Genomic DNA, 16,766 nt, shown 5'->3' with positions numbered 1-16,766 from the left:
GCCCAGAAATGCACTGTGATGAATGTAATGGCTGAGGCTGAACTCTCGTGAGCTGGATAGAAGGAGACACTGGAATCCCAGCCAGAGCCCAGCCCAACACACCCCGGCTGTACCTGTACCCTCAATGACCACGTGCCCCATAGCCATGCTCGGAAAGCTAGTGATGCCGGTTTAGGGTCCAGTCTAAACTCTCACAACCCCATAGAGAACTTGGACTGAAACCCCAGTGCCTCCTTGGCCAAGGTCTCAGTGGCCCAGGTATAAGGCCTGCCCTAGAGGGCTTATTTTAGGATGTGCCCTGCCACTTATGTGGTTTATATCTTGCAGAGCCACCACATCTCTCTATAGAGCTCCCGTGACCAAACATGATGATGAGAAGCCTGGCTGCAGGGAAGGGTGCAGACACTGATGGTGATCATTCCCAACCTGCTGTGTTTGCAGTACTGGTTTCTATACTCTGGTTTTTATGCTTTGGCATACTGAGTCATTTTTAAATCTGAATATGCATAAGTATTTATGCTGGTGAAGTCCTATGTATTCTGGTTTGTTTAAAAAGCTAAAATCTGAAGCATTTGTATTTTGACACCTCCTCCCCAAAGCATTCCATGTGCCATTAAAATTTCAACTCAAACTTTTAAAAGCATCTGTATAGAAAGTGCCTCTGTGCCCCTATAATCCTTCAAAAACATGGGGAAAATGATAAATGACAAAGCCAGTGTCCACTGCGAGAGTAACTCCTACTCTAGCTCAAAGGCTTTCTGAAGAAGCAAAACACACAGGAGACATGAGAAGAGCAGATACTGCTGTCTCTGCACTGGGAATCTCCACCTCTTAGCGATAAGAAGGAAGACAAACACACCAAGAACGCTTCCACCCACTCCACAGCAGAGACGCAGCTTCCGCTAAAACAAGTTTAAGAAGATCCCCGAAGTTCAGCCAAGAGACAGGGATACGGAAACAGTGGAAAATACGTGCAATCAGCTTGTAACTCCCCCTCATCTCTCACGTAGAGACTCAGAAGGAGTTACAAAAAAATCTGCACAAAAAATACACATTAACTCGAGAGTGACAGAGTGGTATTCTCTGCTCAGACCTCACATTTCCCAAGATTGAGTCAAATTATTTCAGTTTTGATTTTTTTCCCACTTTTATGCAGTGTTGCGTGTTTGTTTATTAATTCTTCCAAGAATTTATTATAATAAGTAGTTGATTTAACATTTCCTTAAATTCGTATTTCACTCAGTGTTTTATATTAAAATAGTTTCATATTTGAAACATGTTAACATGTGGTTTCACTGAAAGGTCTTTCCATTTGGCCCTGGATAACCATCTCAAGCTGAGGATCAGAGATGGAGACACACATGAAGCCACCACCAGAGAAATTAGGCAGCCCCCACCCTTTACCCCATCTCTCTTTTCGCTCCCTCTGAGTCCTCATCATTGTTAGTCTCCAAAAATGAAATCACTCCCAAAGCGATGTTTCCTTAAGAGAAACATAGGAATTACAACGCTGAGTTTTATTGAGAAGGGAGAAGAATGAGGTATCTTAAAACGGGTGGCAGAATTGAAGAAATGAGGTTCCTTTGTCTGATCCCCTTATTATACCAATGAAGGCCCTAAGGGTCCATGAAGTGACTGCCCCAGTTTCGACCCATTAATGAGGAGCCTAACACACATCCCAGGTCGCCAGACTCTTGCTCCAATGCTTCTTCCTCCACACATGCTGCCCCCCAACTCAGATCTCAGTATCCAAAAGCACCACCCATGATCTCCTTCTGCCCATCCTGGGTGACCTTGGGGCCATAGGCTAAGGAAGAGATGGGCTGGTTTCCATGAGACCCTCACCCAGCTCAGGCATGAGGCCAACTTATAAAAGCCTGTGGCTGTAACTCAGCCCCGCGCAGGGGCAGAGCCCACACCAGTGGGTTCTCATCAGACCATAGGGAGATAAGAACCTCTCTTCCACCCCCTCAGAGCCAGGATGGCCCAGGCCACAAACCTGGCCTACTCTGGCTGGGTGGGGAGTGGTCTTGTCTGAGAAGCCAGACAAAGTAGAGGAAAAGCTGAGGGTCTCAGTTCTGGAAGCTGCCAGGGTTGGGTGAGGTGGCGGTGCGGGGGGTGAGGGGAGCGGGGCAGGGATTCTCCTCTCCTGCCTGCTGACTCGGATCAGTGCCTAGAAAAGATTCCTGCCTCAGCTGACAGGCAGACTTGACATCCAGCCAATGCCCCCTGTGAAGGCTGAAGGGCATGCATGACTGCTGGGAGTAGGGTGACAAGCCGCCACCGGATGCTAGCACTGAGGAAGTCTGGTTGTTCATACTTCTCGGTGCTTTCCACATTCCTGCAAAGGGCACGCATTAACCTCTATCATTTCAAAACTCTTCCATGTAGGCCGCTGTCCTATCACAGGCTCACCTCCTATGTACTTGACACATTGTCTTTGATTTTCTAGTTTAGGGACTGACTCAGTCATTTTTGAAGTTTTCCTCTTCATTTTGTTTTTCTTATTTGATAACATTTTCCCAACTATTAAGCTCTCAGATGCCAGAGTGTGAAAATGAACTGATGGCTTTTCTAGGACAATTACTAAGTTCTAATACATTATTTTTGCTTATTAAAAATTCCTTCATCACAGTCTTTTAGAAATTTCATCAAATAAATACTCCTTTTCACAATGGCTTTCACCTTGACAGTCTGGAACAATGTCACTCACTTGGTATGAAATTGCCATTAACTGGCCCATTTTTGCCTGCAAGGACAATTTCACAGAGTACTAATAATCACCTTAATAATAAAGATGAATTATTCCAACTTTGTGCAGGCATTATTCTAATTGTATTCTCAATATTAAATCATGTGATCATCACAAACACCCATGAAGCAGATGCTATCATCATTTGTTTTGTAGATAAGGAAACCAAGGCCAAGAAAGGTGAGAAATCACATGACTATGGCCTATTCTCCAAACGCAGGGCCTGTGCACCTTGAGTACCACAGCCCCTAGCACTCACTGGGCATAAGGAGGTGTCACTATCCACAGGAAGACTCACAGGACACCAACCACCCCTCAGCATCAGCCCTGCCTTGTGCTAGGTCCGAGGAGCTCTGGCTGCAACAATCCACTGCCTACCGTTCCCTGATAATTTGCCCGACCTTAAACACCTTGCTTTTCACTTCTCATAGACCAATTTTAAAGCCTGCATTCTAACTGACCTGCATAGAAAAGCAGAATGGAGAGGCATTTCAATGGGGAAAAAGTCTGCCATGATCAAGTTTAGCAACTTAAACAGAGCCACAACACAGATGGGATGGGAAGGGAATCTTAAATCAGGGAGCCAGCAGGGCACACCTGCACTTGGGAGTAAGGGATGTCAGCAATGAGGCCAAGGGGCCAGAAGGAAAGGAGCAGAGGCTCTGCACTGATCACTCAGGAGTCAAGCTGAGTGGTCTAATTCCAATGCTACATTCCAGGACTCTGACACTGGAGGAATGTCCCCGAGAAAGCAAGACTGTAGACAAGCCGTGGGCTCAGCTTAGTATACCATTGTCCTGGCAAGAGCCCAGCTGCCCCTTAAAGAGCAGACCCCTTGGAAACTAGAAGGAAAGAGCCCTAAGGGTACTCTTTCAGACTCACAAGGTCAAAGGTGTCTATGACTCTGGGTATCTATGGCTTTGGAATCTTGCTTCTTAATGAGCAAGTCCTTGAGTTACTTGCTAACTTTCAGCATAAGACTGATCAATAATCACTTAACCATGGGTTTGAGTGTGACAGTGTCCATGCATGGTACACACGTATGTCTGGGCATGTCATTTTACTTTCTTCCTACACTGTAAGCTGTGGATGCCTGAGGCCAAGGCTAGACCTCTCCTGTGTCTCTGTAGCCTAGACAAGAGCTGGGCATTGAGCGCAGTGAACTCGGCAGTTACCTGGGCAGTGTCCAATAACCCAGCTGGCATGCAGGCCTAAGATAAGAAGCCCTTCGCTCTGAATCAGGAGGAAGCTGCTAGTTCAGACACCATGTGTACTGCAGCCCTTCCTCCCGTGACACTTTCAGATGCTGGGAGACCAGCACCCCAGCCACGTACCTGTCGCAGTGCCTCCATCTCTTCGCTGGCTGCCTTCTTCTCAGACGTGCTGCTCTTGAGCTTGGACTCGGCCAGCTCCACCTCAGTCTGCAGCTTGTCAAGCTCAGAGATAACCTGGTCGCGCTCGCTCATGATGAGCTTGTACTCGCTGTAAACTGCATCCCGCTCCTCCTTGTACTTTTCCGACTCCTTGGCAGTTTTTGCCTGCGTGGTCCTCAGCTCTGTCAGCTCTGACTGCAGTAGCTCCATCTCCCACTGTAGGTCCTTGTTCTGGGCCGTGGCCTTGTTCAACTCATGGTGGATAGCCTCAAATCTGGGGGAGAAAGGCAGCCAGGACTTGATGGGGGGTAGGCACAGAGACATGCTGGACAGTCAAGCATGAAGTTTCAATGAGGTCATTCTCCACATCCCCAAGAGCAAAAAGTCACAGAGTACCAGTGCTCCTAGACCTGGAATTTTTCTCAGCCTTTAAAAATACCAGAAGTTGAACTGAGGACGTCATGCCCTCTGTTCTACTAGAAATAATAGCACATTTCTTCCTCAGTCAAGCTACATTATTTAAAAAAAAAAAAAAAAAATGCTAGAATCACAGCATATGAGAGATAAAAGTGGCCTTAATGATCATTTAATCCAACCATCTCGTTTTACAGATACAAACAATAAAAAAAAGTAGATGACTGGCCCATAGTCACCAGGTTAGCATGAGAGCACAGTTCAGCCCTTCCAAGCCAGGAGGCACCTTCCATGCAGGCAATCCTGCAAATCAGAGCTGCAGCTCTGGAGCCGCATTTCTGAAAGTGTGGTCCTGAGAACACCAATCCCGTACAATGCTCCATTTAAAAAAAAAGTGTGTTCTCTGATGATTTAAATTTGAAAAGCAATGCATTCTGTGTCCCATCTTGGAGAGTCTAGAGCCCAGTACCAGAGTGAAGGCGCTGAAAAGTCCCACGGTGCAACCGGCAATTCCCAACCCTTTTTATGTCCAGAGAACACTTTTCATATGAAACTGATGAACACTCCAAGGAAGTGGTATTTTCTGCAAGAATACGCCTTACAAAATACTGTTGGAGGGCCCGGCACACATCCCTACAGATTATACGCCTTAATAAAAATATGAACTTTTAGAAGAAACAATGCCTAGAACAATCAACTTTCCTATTTGCTAGGTGAGTGACTGACACAAGGGGAAGAGACCATGGGAGACTTCGGAAACGGGATGGTCAGCACATATCAGCAACAGGTAAGTGGCTGGGGTGCTGGTCTCCCAGTGTCTGAAAGCGTCGCGGGAGGAAGGGCTGCAGTACACACTGTGCTGTTCAGACAGGAGGAAGAACAACTCCCAAGACACTGAAAAAGCACAATCTACTGTGCTATTTTAACTCTCTGGAAGTGGCGGGGAGCCTTGCAGATAACCACAAGCCCAGACCAGAGTGGCTGCTAGACAACAAAGATACATTTGGCCCTCAGCCGTTCTCCTCGCTCCTGGACTTCAGCTCCTACCTCCTCAGGGAGAGGGCACACTGGTGCTGCAGCTGGATAGCCGTGTCCCTCTGCTGGGTCAGCATCTCCGTCTGCTTCAGCAGGCGCTGGTTCTCTTCTTCCAGCTGCTCCAGGCGGCTCAGGTCCGAGTTGTGGATGGCAACTTTCTCACTATACCTCTTTCTCAGGGCATCATAGTCCTTCTTAACCACCTCCAGCTTGTCCATGGCTGTGTCATACAGCTTGTTGAGGATTTCCGATGACCCGTTGTGCTTCAACACCTGCAGACCAGAGAGTTACACTAACCAAGGGTCTGAGGGCAGGAAAAAGGACAGGCTGACCACTCTTTACCTCCATGCGTCTGGGGGCAGAACTACTGAAAAGGGAGGGGAGGCCACACCCTCTGGCCTTTGGGGTCTAGAGATCTGATTCCACAGGTTCTATAGTCACACTGGGTGGGTGATTTACTCGTTCATAAACATTTCTTAAGTAGTGTGTAGAAGACAGGTACCCTAGCAGGCCTGAGACTTCTATCCTTAGAAAGGCCTGTCTGCAAGCGGACTTTTGGCTGGTGCTGGGGAACCTGCATAGCAAACAGTCCTGTACACTGACCTAAAACGTCCCCCAGAAGGCTCCCTGTGCCTGGACCAAACGACAGTGTGACTGAGGCTGAGTGCTTGCTTTCCCCTGGAAACTGGAATCTCAGGCCACACGGTGGCTGCCCCCAGGAAAACCCGGGGGCAAAGAGTATCTCATGGGCTTTCTTGGCAACAACATGTCACATGTGCTGTCTCAATTCAGTGCTAGAGGAGCAGAGCATAACCTGTGTCACCCCACAGGGAGGACTTTTGAAACCCACACCTGGTTTCCCCTGGACTTTGCCCCAGGCACCTCTTTCCTTTGCTGATCTTGTCTTGTTTCCTTTTGCTGAAATAAATTTTAGCTGTATGATTACATGCTGAATCTTATGATTCCTCCTAGCAAATTGCCAAACCTGGGGATAGAGGGAAGGACCCCCAACACAGGACCCCCAACACAAGTACCTAAAATATTCTAGTGATGTTCTAGATGCTGGGGAAGCCAGAAAGGACACATAAAGGATGTAGCTTATGTACCTTTTATCTTGATGGGAAGATATGAAGGCACAGATGGACACACAGACAGAGAAAGGTAGGTAGACAGAAAGGTAGAGAGTGAGATAGACCAAATAAAATAACTTCTGAGCATATTAAAGGCCATTGAGGAAATAAAAAAATAAAATAGGATAATGAGCTGGAGAGACACTTTTGAGCAGCAGAGCAGATGTGAGACAGGCTAAGTAAGGCCTGAGAAGTCTCTAAGAAGGTGATTTCTGAGTTTGGAGGCAAAGGAACAGCAGTAGCCGAGAGCACACCAAGCAGAGGGGTGCGCAAGTACAAAGGCCCTGAGGCAGGAAATACCAGAGTGTTCTAGGCACAAAGAGAAGGGCAGGACAGAGTGACTGGAGGCCAGTGAACAAGGAGCAGTGGGTTCAAAAGAAGACTAGAGAAGTGGGCACAGCTTCAAGGCTCACAGCAAAGGCTATCCTGAGGCAGAAGGGAACTAACTGTAGGAGGGTTTTAAGCAAGAGAGCAAATTATAGGTTCTGAAGTTCACTCAGGGCACTGTTCTAAAGAATAAACAAGACGATGAGTTAAGAGGATGTCAGGGGCCTGCTGACTTCTGCTAATCACCTCAGGGGACCTGAGCCCTTGGGCAGGTCACTTCACATCTTTGGCTCTCAGTTTCCTTATTCCTTAAATGACAGGACTGAACCAGAAAAGCCTGCTTAACTGTGCAAGCTCCAACAGTCCAGGCATCACCTGGCTCATTCAGCATGGACCCTGAGTTATCAGATCTTTTCAGCCCAGAGAACCAGAACCTGGGACTACTGAATACAGGCATACCTCATTTACTGCACTTCGCTTTTATTGCACTTCGCTGGTATTGTTTTTTACAAATTAAAGGCAAGACCCCTCCACCAGCAAAAAAGATTATGGCTCACTTAATTGCAGTGGTCTAGAATAGAACCCACAATATCTACAAGGTATGACTGCATACCTTTAGAGGGAGGGTTAGCCCTCAATGAATACAATTAACACAAAAAGCCAAGAAAGAGCTAATTTAGAAATCAGAATCATAGACAAGGAAAGTGAGTTCATTCCTCTAAGACCTAAGCATTTGCTCCTAGGACGACTATAGACTATTGGAGAGAATAGGAATCCCAGAAATAAGCTCATTCTGGGCTTTTAGTGTTTCTCTCTTTCTCTCTCTCTCTTTTTTTTTTAAGCATTTCTTTCTTCAAAGGAATCTTACAAGGACACCAAAATACAAAACTCGTTTTAAAAAAAAGGTAAATTCCTCAAGCAGTTAAAATCTCCACTGTTTTGTAAAAACGATTCACCGCTGCAGACAGGACTACACACTGAGAAAGAGTCACAAGACCACTAACTGAGCCCCATTCTATTGTTTAAAGTCTTTTAATAATAAAACGGAAAAGCATTGCAAATAATGCAGGAAATTTTAAGTATCCACCACTTAGCTCTAAAGTTAACATCATGTCCTTTGTGTCAAACTGTTTTCCAAAGAATTACACTATTCTGGTGTTGCTAAAGGCTCCAATGCACCCTCTCTTATTCCACACCCCCCTCTTCCCTTCCAGAATTAATCACTCCCCTAAATTGCCGTCAACCATCTCCATGCACGATATTTTATTTATATTACTTAGGAATTCATAAAAACCTCTAATGGCATCACGTTTGCTTTTCTTTTTATTCAGTGCTGCTTTTGAGATTTAGTCCCGTGATGCAGGTGGCATTTCACTGTATGAACATGCCACACACTCTCCTTTTCCTGTGTGATGAACACTTACATTCTGTGGGAGATTTTTCTCTAGAAGCAGAGTGGCCAAGTGTCGGGATGTGGATTTTTTTACGCTTACTGGACAATATCGAATTGTTCTACCAGTGTATGATCCATCAGTTGTGGGCAAAAGTTCTAAGAGTCACTGTCCTCAACACACCCTCACCAAGATTTCATACAGCCAGATTTATCTTTTAATTTTTAATTGTAGTAAAATACACACAACATGTCATCGTCTTCACCATTTTTAACACCTTTAAGTGTCCATTTCAGTAGTGTTAGGCATATTCACATTGTGCAATCACTCTCCAGAACTTTTCCATCTTGCAAAACTGAGTGCGTGTCCTCATTAAACAACTCCCCACTCCACCCCTCCCCCAGCCCCCGGCAGCTACTCTTCTACTTTCTGTTTCCATGAATCTGACTACTCTTAGGTACCTCGTATAAATAGAATCAGACAGTATTAATCTTTTTGTGGCTGATTTATTTCATTTAGCATATTGTCTTCAAGGTTCATTCTGTACTATGTGACAGAATTTCCTTCCTTTTTAAAGATGAATAATATTCCACTGTATATCTGTACCACATTTTGTTTATCCACTCATTCGACGAGGGACCCTGGGCTATTTCTACCTCTTAGCAATTGTGAAACAGATTTTTTAAAGTACTGACAAAAAATAAGATCTCTTTTTTTTTAACTTTCATTCCCGATTACTAAAAAGACAAAGCAGCTCTCCTTATGTTCATTTTCTCTGCCTCTCTCTCTCTCCCTTTCCCTCTCCCACTCCTCCTTTCTGTAGGATTTATTTTTAAATTCCAGGAACTAATCCTTTCCCAGTTATATTTATTACAAATATCTCCCCCCAACATATGGCTTTTAAAATTTCTTGCAGTGTCTTTTGTTATATTAAAGTTTCACATTTTAATACAGTAAAATCTAGTGATTATTTCCCTATGGTTTGTGCTTTAGTTGTTAGTATTTAAGAAGTTCTTTCATTCCTATATTGAAATTATGAAGATACTCTATCTTTTTTTCTAAAAAGCATTTACTTATTACATTTAAATCTTCGAACGACGTGGAATATATTTTTCTGTATGGTGTGACATGAAGATATAACATTATTCTTTTCCATAAATCTCCAGAGATAGGAGACTGAGCCCGAGTACAAGACAAACTGTGCAGATAATCGTCCGAGTGCAGATAATCGTCCAAGTGCAGATAATAAAGTTGGAGGCCACCAAGGGCATCACCTGGACACAATGCCCCACCGTCCCACATGTGCCCAGGACACACAGCACCAGTGGAGCTCACTCCTGACTTGCAGGTCAGTCAGTCCCTTCTACCCATATCTGGAAAAGGTCCAGCTTCTGGAAAGGAATGCCCTGACTTGTGGTCAATACCTCAAACATTTCAATTAAAAACCACTTCAAATGTTTTACTCTCTAAACATCTCCTAAGCCAAGTGAGAACCTCAATAACTCCAAATGAGTCAAGCGGTTTATTACAGAACAAAGGCATTGCTGCCATTCCCGGCATTCCCCACAAGGTGGCAGCCCTGGGTAGACCAGGCAAATGCTCTTGGGCAGTTGTCCCACCTTCCAAGCTTCATTAAGAAACTAATTTTAAAGGCAGCCTTGAAATGACACAAAGACCTCATTCCCAGACTTGGCTCAGCAGGGCCCACCCTCACTGGTCCACAACTGAATCTGGAGTCTACACCATGGCTAGGCCTTTCTTCACGGGGAAATAGTCTCCAAAATGCCTTACCTGTGAGGAGCTTGGATGAGGATTGGCACCTACATGACAATCCAGGGACACTTCAGGACAGAGTGAATCCTGCTGTCAGGATGGGCTGCAAGTCCCCAGTGAGTTGGGGTGGTCAGGGGAAATCCCAGAGCAGGCCCAGGCATCCTTTCTGAAGCTCAACCCAGCTCTGATAACATGGTGAGATCCAAGAACAGAAGGGACCCTGGGAGATCAAGCTGATGCCGGGTGCTGTCTGGGCCATGGCTCCACCCATTCCACAGGCGGAAACCACAGTGAAGGTCTTGCTTATTGTGAGCTGACATCTACCTTCTCCAAGTCCTAACCTCTCGTTCTCAGTCCAGCCCTGGAGTCACGCAGAATAATCCTTTACCCACAGAACAGCATCCACGTATTCAAAGAGGCTCATGGGCTCCCAAACACTTCTTGACTTTTCTCTACAAGCAGGGCTCACAGTCATGCCTATGCTAACATAATCAAAAGCCTCTGAAAAAATTGGGGAAAATCACAGCCACAGTTAAGAGAATTTAAAAAGCTATCCTATTAGTCTAGAATTTTTCCTTTTTCTCATTAGATTATGTTCTTAGTAGGAAGTTCCACACATGTGCATAGACACCGACACACACACACACACACACACACACCCACCCAACAGGTCAAATGTTTAGCTTCCCACCTAAGGCTATAACGAAAGGCCTAGTGAGAGAGAGAATACTTAAATTTGGTTCTGAATTCTCAAATGATAACGGCAGTAAACTTCTCACCTCAGGTAGTCCAGGCCAGTCTTTAGAGATGACCCCCCTCTGGCCTGTGAGGAGGGGGTGAAAGTGGAAAGGCACAAAGGCAGGGTCTGGTTCCATCCACACGGCAAGAGGCCACAGCCTGAGCTGCTCCGGAGGGAAGATAACAAGAGGACCGCCCCTGTCCCTACGCTGATCAGAAACACTCATTCCCTCTGGGCTTCTCTGCAAGGCACGCCCTTCAGACACTAAGAAACCCCTTTCCTGGGAAACTGAGGAAAAGAAGTCAACTTTTATGAATCATCAAAGTCAACAGCATATTTAAAGACAGGAGACAAGACCAGGAGGAAGACAGAGAAGTCTCCTGGGGCATTATAATACATTTTCCAAGTAATAGCAGAATCTATTAAAAAAAGAAAAGCATTGCTTTGGACCCTGCAATTTTACCTCTAAGAATCAAACTTTAGAAAACATGCACAAAGGAGCACAAGGACACATGTAAGTGTGCCACCAAAAAATCATTTGTAATAGGAAAAAATGTAGACAACCAAGATTCTCAATACAGAATGGAGTCAATAAACTCTTGACAACTAAACTATGAATTAACTTGTTGGATGTCCCAAATTTACAGAAAATATAAGGAGACCCATGATATATTAAAGGATAAAAAAAAAAAAAAAAAGCTAGGGGACAGAAAATAAAGCTTTGTGCTGAGTATGACATAGAACATGTCTATAAGGACATATCCCAGGTGGATGAGAAGTTAGTCATCTCTAGGGGCTGGGGTGGGGATGGGAGAGTGACTTCACTGTTTTTTTTTTTAACCAAAAACTACGCATTATTTTAATTTAAAAAATGCAAAAACATCCTAGACATTGTGCCACTAACTAAGGTTGGCAATTTCTGCCCAGGATCTCTTGGACATTTCTAATGAAACCCAAGAGTCCACATTCTGACTGAGGTACTCTGGAGACGGAACTGCCATGTTACAACCCATCCCCCAACACACACACATATGCAAATATAAGCACACACACAGGAAAGACCACCTGTCTGCTGCTCTCAAGTGGGAGAGGGCCCAGACCCCAGGCCATGGGGCCTCCCTGTCCAGGGTTGCCTCATTTCCTCAAGGATAAATCATGCAGAGGGCTGGGGAGCCCCACAAATCCCTCAAGCAAACATGCAAGTCAAACAGCGCCATTCACCCCGCAAAGGCCTCTTCAAGTTAACAAGGCGTGGGAGGAACCAGGCAACAAAACCAGCCTTGTCCAGCAAGGTCAACCTTTGCCCTCCGGCCCTGTGGGGAGGAAACCTGTTGCCACCCCCATGTCCCCTGCTTCCTCTGCTGCTGGCTTACCCAAGACCTGAGTTTTCCACAGCTCAGGCAACTATCCCTGACCTGGTAAAGGTGAAAAGGCCTGTGAGCTGAGAGATCCACGCCCACCCCCGTGGCAGCCTGAACTCTTCTCCTGGTGGGGTCTCAAGGTAGCACCTGGTAGGGGCACTGGTCTACCCGAACAGAACTAGGGAAACTCTTTGACTGCGGTAATAAACTACCCCCAGCCGTAGGAAAAGAACAAGGAATGGCATGGAGGGGTGGGAGAGAAAACCTTTCCATGTCAATAGTAGGGAGAAAAGGAAAGGGGGCTTGAGAGGGGATAATCTTGGTCTGGCTGTTTGTACAAACTGTGAAAGGCCTGAGGGAAAACAGTGATGAAATTTTATGCCTTGTAAGGGCAGAATTTTTTTTTTATGACAAGGTGATAACTGGAGTCTTTGAGATAATTCACATACCATACAATTCACTCTTCAAGTGCACAATTCGGTGGTTTTTGGTACATTCACAAGGTTGTGGGTGGGTGGGGGCTGCCCTCAGCTGGGGTTCTCCCTGCCTCTCGGGCAGCATGTGCCCCCTGAGTCACCACAGCAGCTCATCCTTATCTGCCTCACACACTGGATTTCTCCAGAAGATTTCTTTTGGGGTAAAAACAGTTTGCCTCTAAACAACTGAAAACTCACAGTCCTAACCCTTTACTCTAAGAAGTTCTGTGGACCGTCTAGGAAGGAGGAAGGGCCTCTGCAGGGGTTTTCAATGCATGCAGCACGGTACTAGCCATAGGCTGGTACAGCACGTTCTCCTTGGTACCTCATTTCATCCTTAAAGTGATGCTTCCAGAGCATCCCCCACTCCGCTCCTGGATCTGTGAAGGGGACAGAAAAGGAAAGTGGGGCCGGTTGAAGCTGCAGTCTGAGATCATGCAGGAGGTCAGCGGAGGGTTTCTCGTGGTGCTGCCCGGAGAGAGCAGCTAGACTCCTGCTGCCCTGGCCTTTGCTCACCCCTCCCCTTCCACAAACCCTTCTTATTGCCAAGGCTCCAAAAGGGCCTGCTAACTCCTGCCGCCAGACCTGACCCCACACAACCAAGCCCCCTAATCAGAGGGTTCACAAAAAAGAAGTCTGATATCTCCAAGTATATTGAACTCAGAGTCCTTCACTAAGCCTGCTCTGGGTATTCCAGATAAGGCTTCAACAAAGATCAGAGAAAATCAACGACGGAAGCCAATTTTTCAATAGAATACAGGTTATAATGGGAAAATACTGAAAATAGCCCAAAGGTCAGTCAATAGGAGACTAGTTAAATCAATCATAGTGCTTCTTTGTAATTCAATACTGGGCAGCAGTTAAAAACAAAAGTAGAATTTGTACTGAAATAAAGATTCACGTGATATATTCAGCCCCACGAAAAAACAATGTCAGCAACAAAATGAATAGTATGATCCCATTCTGTGAAATAAATTAACAAAATATAAGGGCTCTATGAGCATAGATAAAAATCTCAAACTTTTCACTGGTAGTACACTCATGGAAGTTATTTCTCCGGAGTGAGACAACAGGAAGAAGTCTACCTTTTATTTTAAAAATGGCAGTATTGTTGGGTTCTTTTATTATGTTACAAAATGAATATTCATTTTGCAATTTAAAAAAAATTGTATAAAAATGAAAAGAAAGCCTTGTCTTTCCTGTTTCTGAACAATTTAACCTACAGCCATAAGGTGAAGCAGAGCGGGGTGGCGGGCTACAGTTGGTGCACAACTCTCGTGGCCTCGTCAGAGCCTGCAGAGGATAAGGAGGCGCCACGTGGAGGTGAGGCCTGGGGGAGGGCACACATGGAGCATGAAGGTGCAAAAGGGTGAGAAGGGGGTGGCATGAGAAAGGGGGCTACAGAGGCGAGGGGAGGGGTGTATACACAGGGGGTCTGACTGAGTAAGTAAATAAAGAATAATAGCAACTGAGTTTCACGCTGCTATAAAAGGGAGTTACAAAAATGGAAAGATAGAAAACTAGAATGAATTCTGTGATATTGTAGTATGAGACTGGAATTGGAAGAGTTTAGTGTGAACTCATGGTTTTTTAATATATGTATCACCTACTGAAAATACATATAAGATGCAGATATAAGGGGGAGGAGGGAGAGAGAGACACAACATAGAAATGTAAGTGGGGTGGGCAGTGTGGTATACTCAGACACTCCCGACTCTGTTCACTGAGAGGGCCTGGGAACAGTGATACCCCAGTAGCTATAAGCATACTCAGCACTTAGATCTTCCTTCTAAATACCATTCTCCACTAAAAGGAATTGAGGGCTCCTTAGAGAAATGGTTGATTTCTAGAGCAAGGGCAAGGAAATTATAAAGTGAGCTTAGAACATCTTCTTGTGCCAGAGAACAAGGAATGCTCAAAGAGTGAGGAGAAGCAAGCTTGAAGGGGCTCCTATTGGCCACAATGGATTATAACCCACTGAATAAAACAGGAAACCATAAATAAATAGGTAGGTAGGTAAGTGATAAATAAACAAAGGGAAAATAAGTAACTTTACAATAGCGATACCACCTTAGTCAGGTGATCAAAGTGAACGTCATCAGTAATGGGTCATACCAAGCCAGGCCCCAATCAAGAGGATGCAAAGAGGAAAAAGCAGCATCACGTCCTGATAGTCCTGCCTAAGATGCATAAAGGGGATCGAATAGTGAGGATCAGACTAACGCAGGATGAAGGACAGCCTACAAAATAACTAGACTGTAATCTTCCAAAGCATCAAAGTCATGCAGGTCAAAGCCTAAGGAACTGTTCCAGACTGAAGGAGACCAAAGAGACACAATAGCTGAATGCAAGGCTTTATTCTGAACAGGACCCTTTTCCTATTAAAGACACGATTGAGACAGCTGGCAAAGCCCAAATGGAGCCTGATGATTAGGTGGCAGTATGTACTGATGTTAACATTTACGTTACGGTTACATTGGAAAATATCCTTGCTTGTAAAGACACGTTAGCATGTTCGGGGGATAAGGTTGGCAACTTTTAAATAATAAGGGAAAAATAATTTTCTGCACTATACTTACGACTCCTCTGTAACTCTGTAATAGTTTTGTAATTTAAATTTTGTAAATTATAAAAATAAAGCAGTGTAGATAATATCACGCTCAATTATCAGAGAAGTTCAGGATGTTCCATGTCAGCTATATCAAGCAAGCCCCAATGGTCCTGCTTTATTTAACTCAGGAAACCATAAATGATGGAGATGGGTTCTCCACCTAATCAGACCTACCTTCTGGCCCTCCCTAGTGTTGTCTTCCAACCCCACACATCTAACCATCTGTGGACATAGAACATGTCATCAGCCCCTATCATATCCCTGGGCAGTTCCAGACCGTCAGCTACAAGAGAACTGGCCGACATCACTCACGGCAAGTTAATGTTCTAACTGGCCTGCTCCTTATGCCTTTGTCAATGTGAAACAAGAGCTGAGCAGAGCGAAGAAACAGACTGGGAATGCACAGAGCAGCAAAAGCAACAGGCCACACAACCACCCCAAAATAACAGTGATAACTGCTCCATCTCCTATTTGCATAGGGCTTTAATATTTCCAAGCTTCTCTCCACCTGTAATCTCATGCAATCCAAGCTACAGAACCCCAAGCCCTGGACAAAGTTGAATTCCTGTCACACACTGCATAGCACCTCCTCCATGGCAGCCCTTGCAACATTCATAATGATACACGAATACATGTTGTTATTTGATTAACATTTGTCTCCTCCATTGGACTGCAGAGTCCAGGAGAGCAAGGGCTGAGTGTTTGTTCACAGATACCCTAGTCCCTCACACGAGGCGGACACTCCAGAAATAGCTGTTAAATGATCATGTGGGTGGATGGGTGAATGGGTAGGTGGGTGGGTGACTGACCTTGGTTTGCACCCAGCTGCCCGGCCCAACCCTACCTGCTGCTGCTGGGCCCGGAGATCACCGATCTCCTTCTGGTCCTCCTCATGGAGCCGCTTCATGTCCTCCCACGACTGCTGCAGCAGGTTACGTTCCCGTAGCAGCTGCCCATTCTCCCGCCTCAGCATGTCCACATCATCCTTCAGCTGGGTCTGGTCACTCAGGAGCCGGCTGTGGAGTGTGCTGAAATACCACCCCCCAACACAGTAAGCCCCAGACAGCCTCCAACCCCCACCCCAAGGCATCACCAGCCTCTCCAGGACCCAAAACTCCCAATACAACAGCCAGGAACAATAGAAGCTGGGTCCACAGCACTCAGGAGCAGGCCAAAGCCTGCTATCAGCCAGATGCCAGAAGGATCCAAACCACTTATTAAAAGCCTGACACCAAAAAGGGCATGTATACAAAACCAAAAAAAGGGGTCGTGGGGAGGTAAGCCCCTACCTGGTGTAAACCTGGCACCTCCACGTACTAAGGTACTGAGGCCTGGGCAAACATCAGCAGGTTGGCAGGCAAATACCCTCAGAGGGGCACCAGGA

At 45.5% G+C, this 16,766-nt stretch overlaps 1 protein-coding gene across 4 annotated transcripts in view; it reads right to left on the bottom strand.

Annotated features, from left to right (window-relative positions):
* DLG5 (discs large MAGUK scaffold protein 5) overlaps nt 1-16,766 on the bottom strand; it is a 113,902-nt gene that overhangs the window by 39,005 nt on the left and 58,131 nt on the right. For all 4 annotated transcript variants that reach the window (XM_006915486.2, XM_015592267.1, XM_025049341.1 and 1 more), the window contains 3 exons: nt 16,227-16,410; nt 5,587-5,846; nt 4,087-4,399 (listed from right to left, as the gene is read on the bottom strand). In XM_006915486.2, the coding sequence (XP_006915548.1) occupies nt 4,087-4,399; nt 5,587-5,846; nt 16,227-16,410 (757 nt within the window). The remainder of the gene's footprint in view (nt 1-4,086; nt 4,400-5,586; nt 5,847-16,226; nt 16,411-16,766) is intronic.

The sequence above is a fragment of the Pteropus alecto genome, unplaced genomic scaffold (assembly GCF_000325575.1).
Source record: "Pteropus alecto unplaced genomic scaffold, ASM32557v1 scaffold155, whole genome shotgun sequence".
Classification (NCBI taxonomy): domain Eukaryota; kingdom Metazoa; phylum Chordata; class Mammalia; order Chiroptera; family Pteropodidae; genus Pteropus; species Pteropus alecto.
This window is presented reverse-complemented; position numbering and strand designations above follow the sequence as displayed.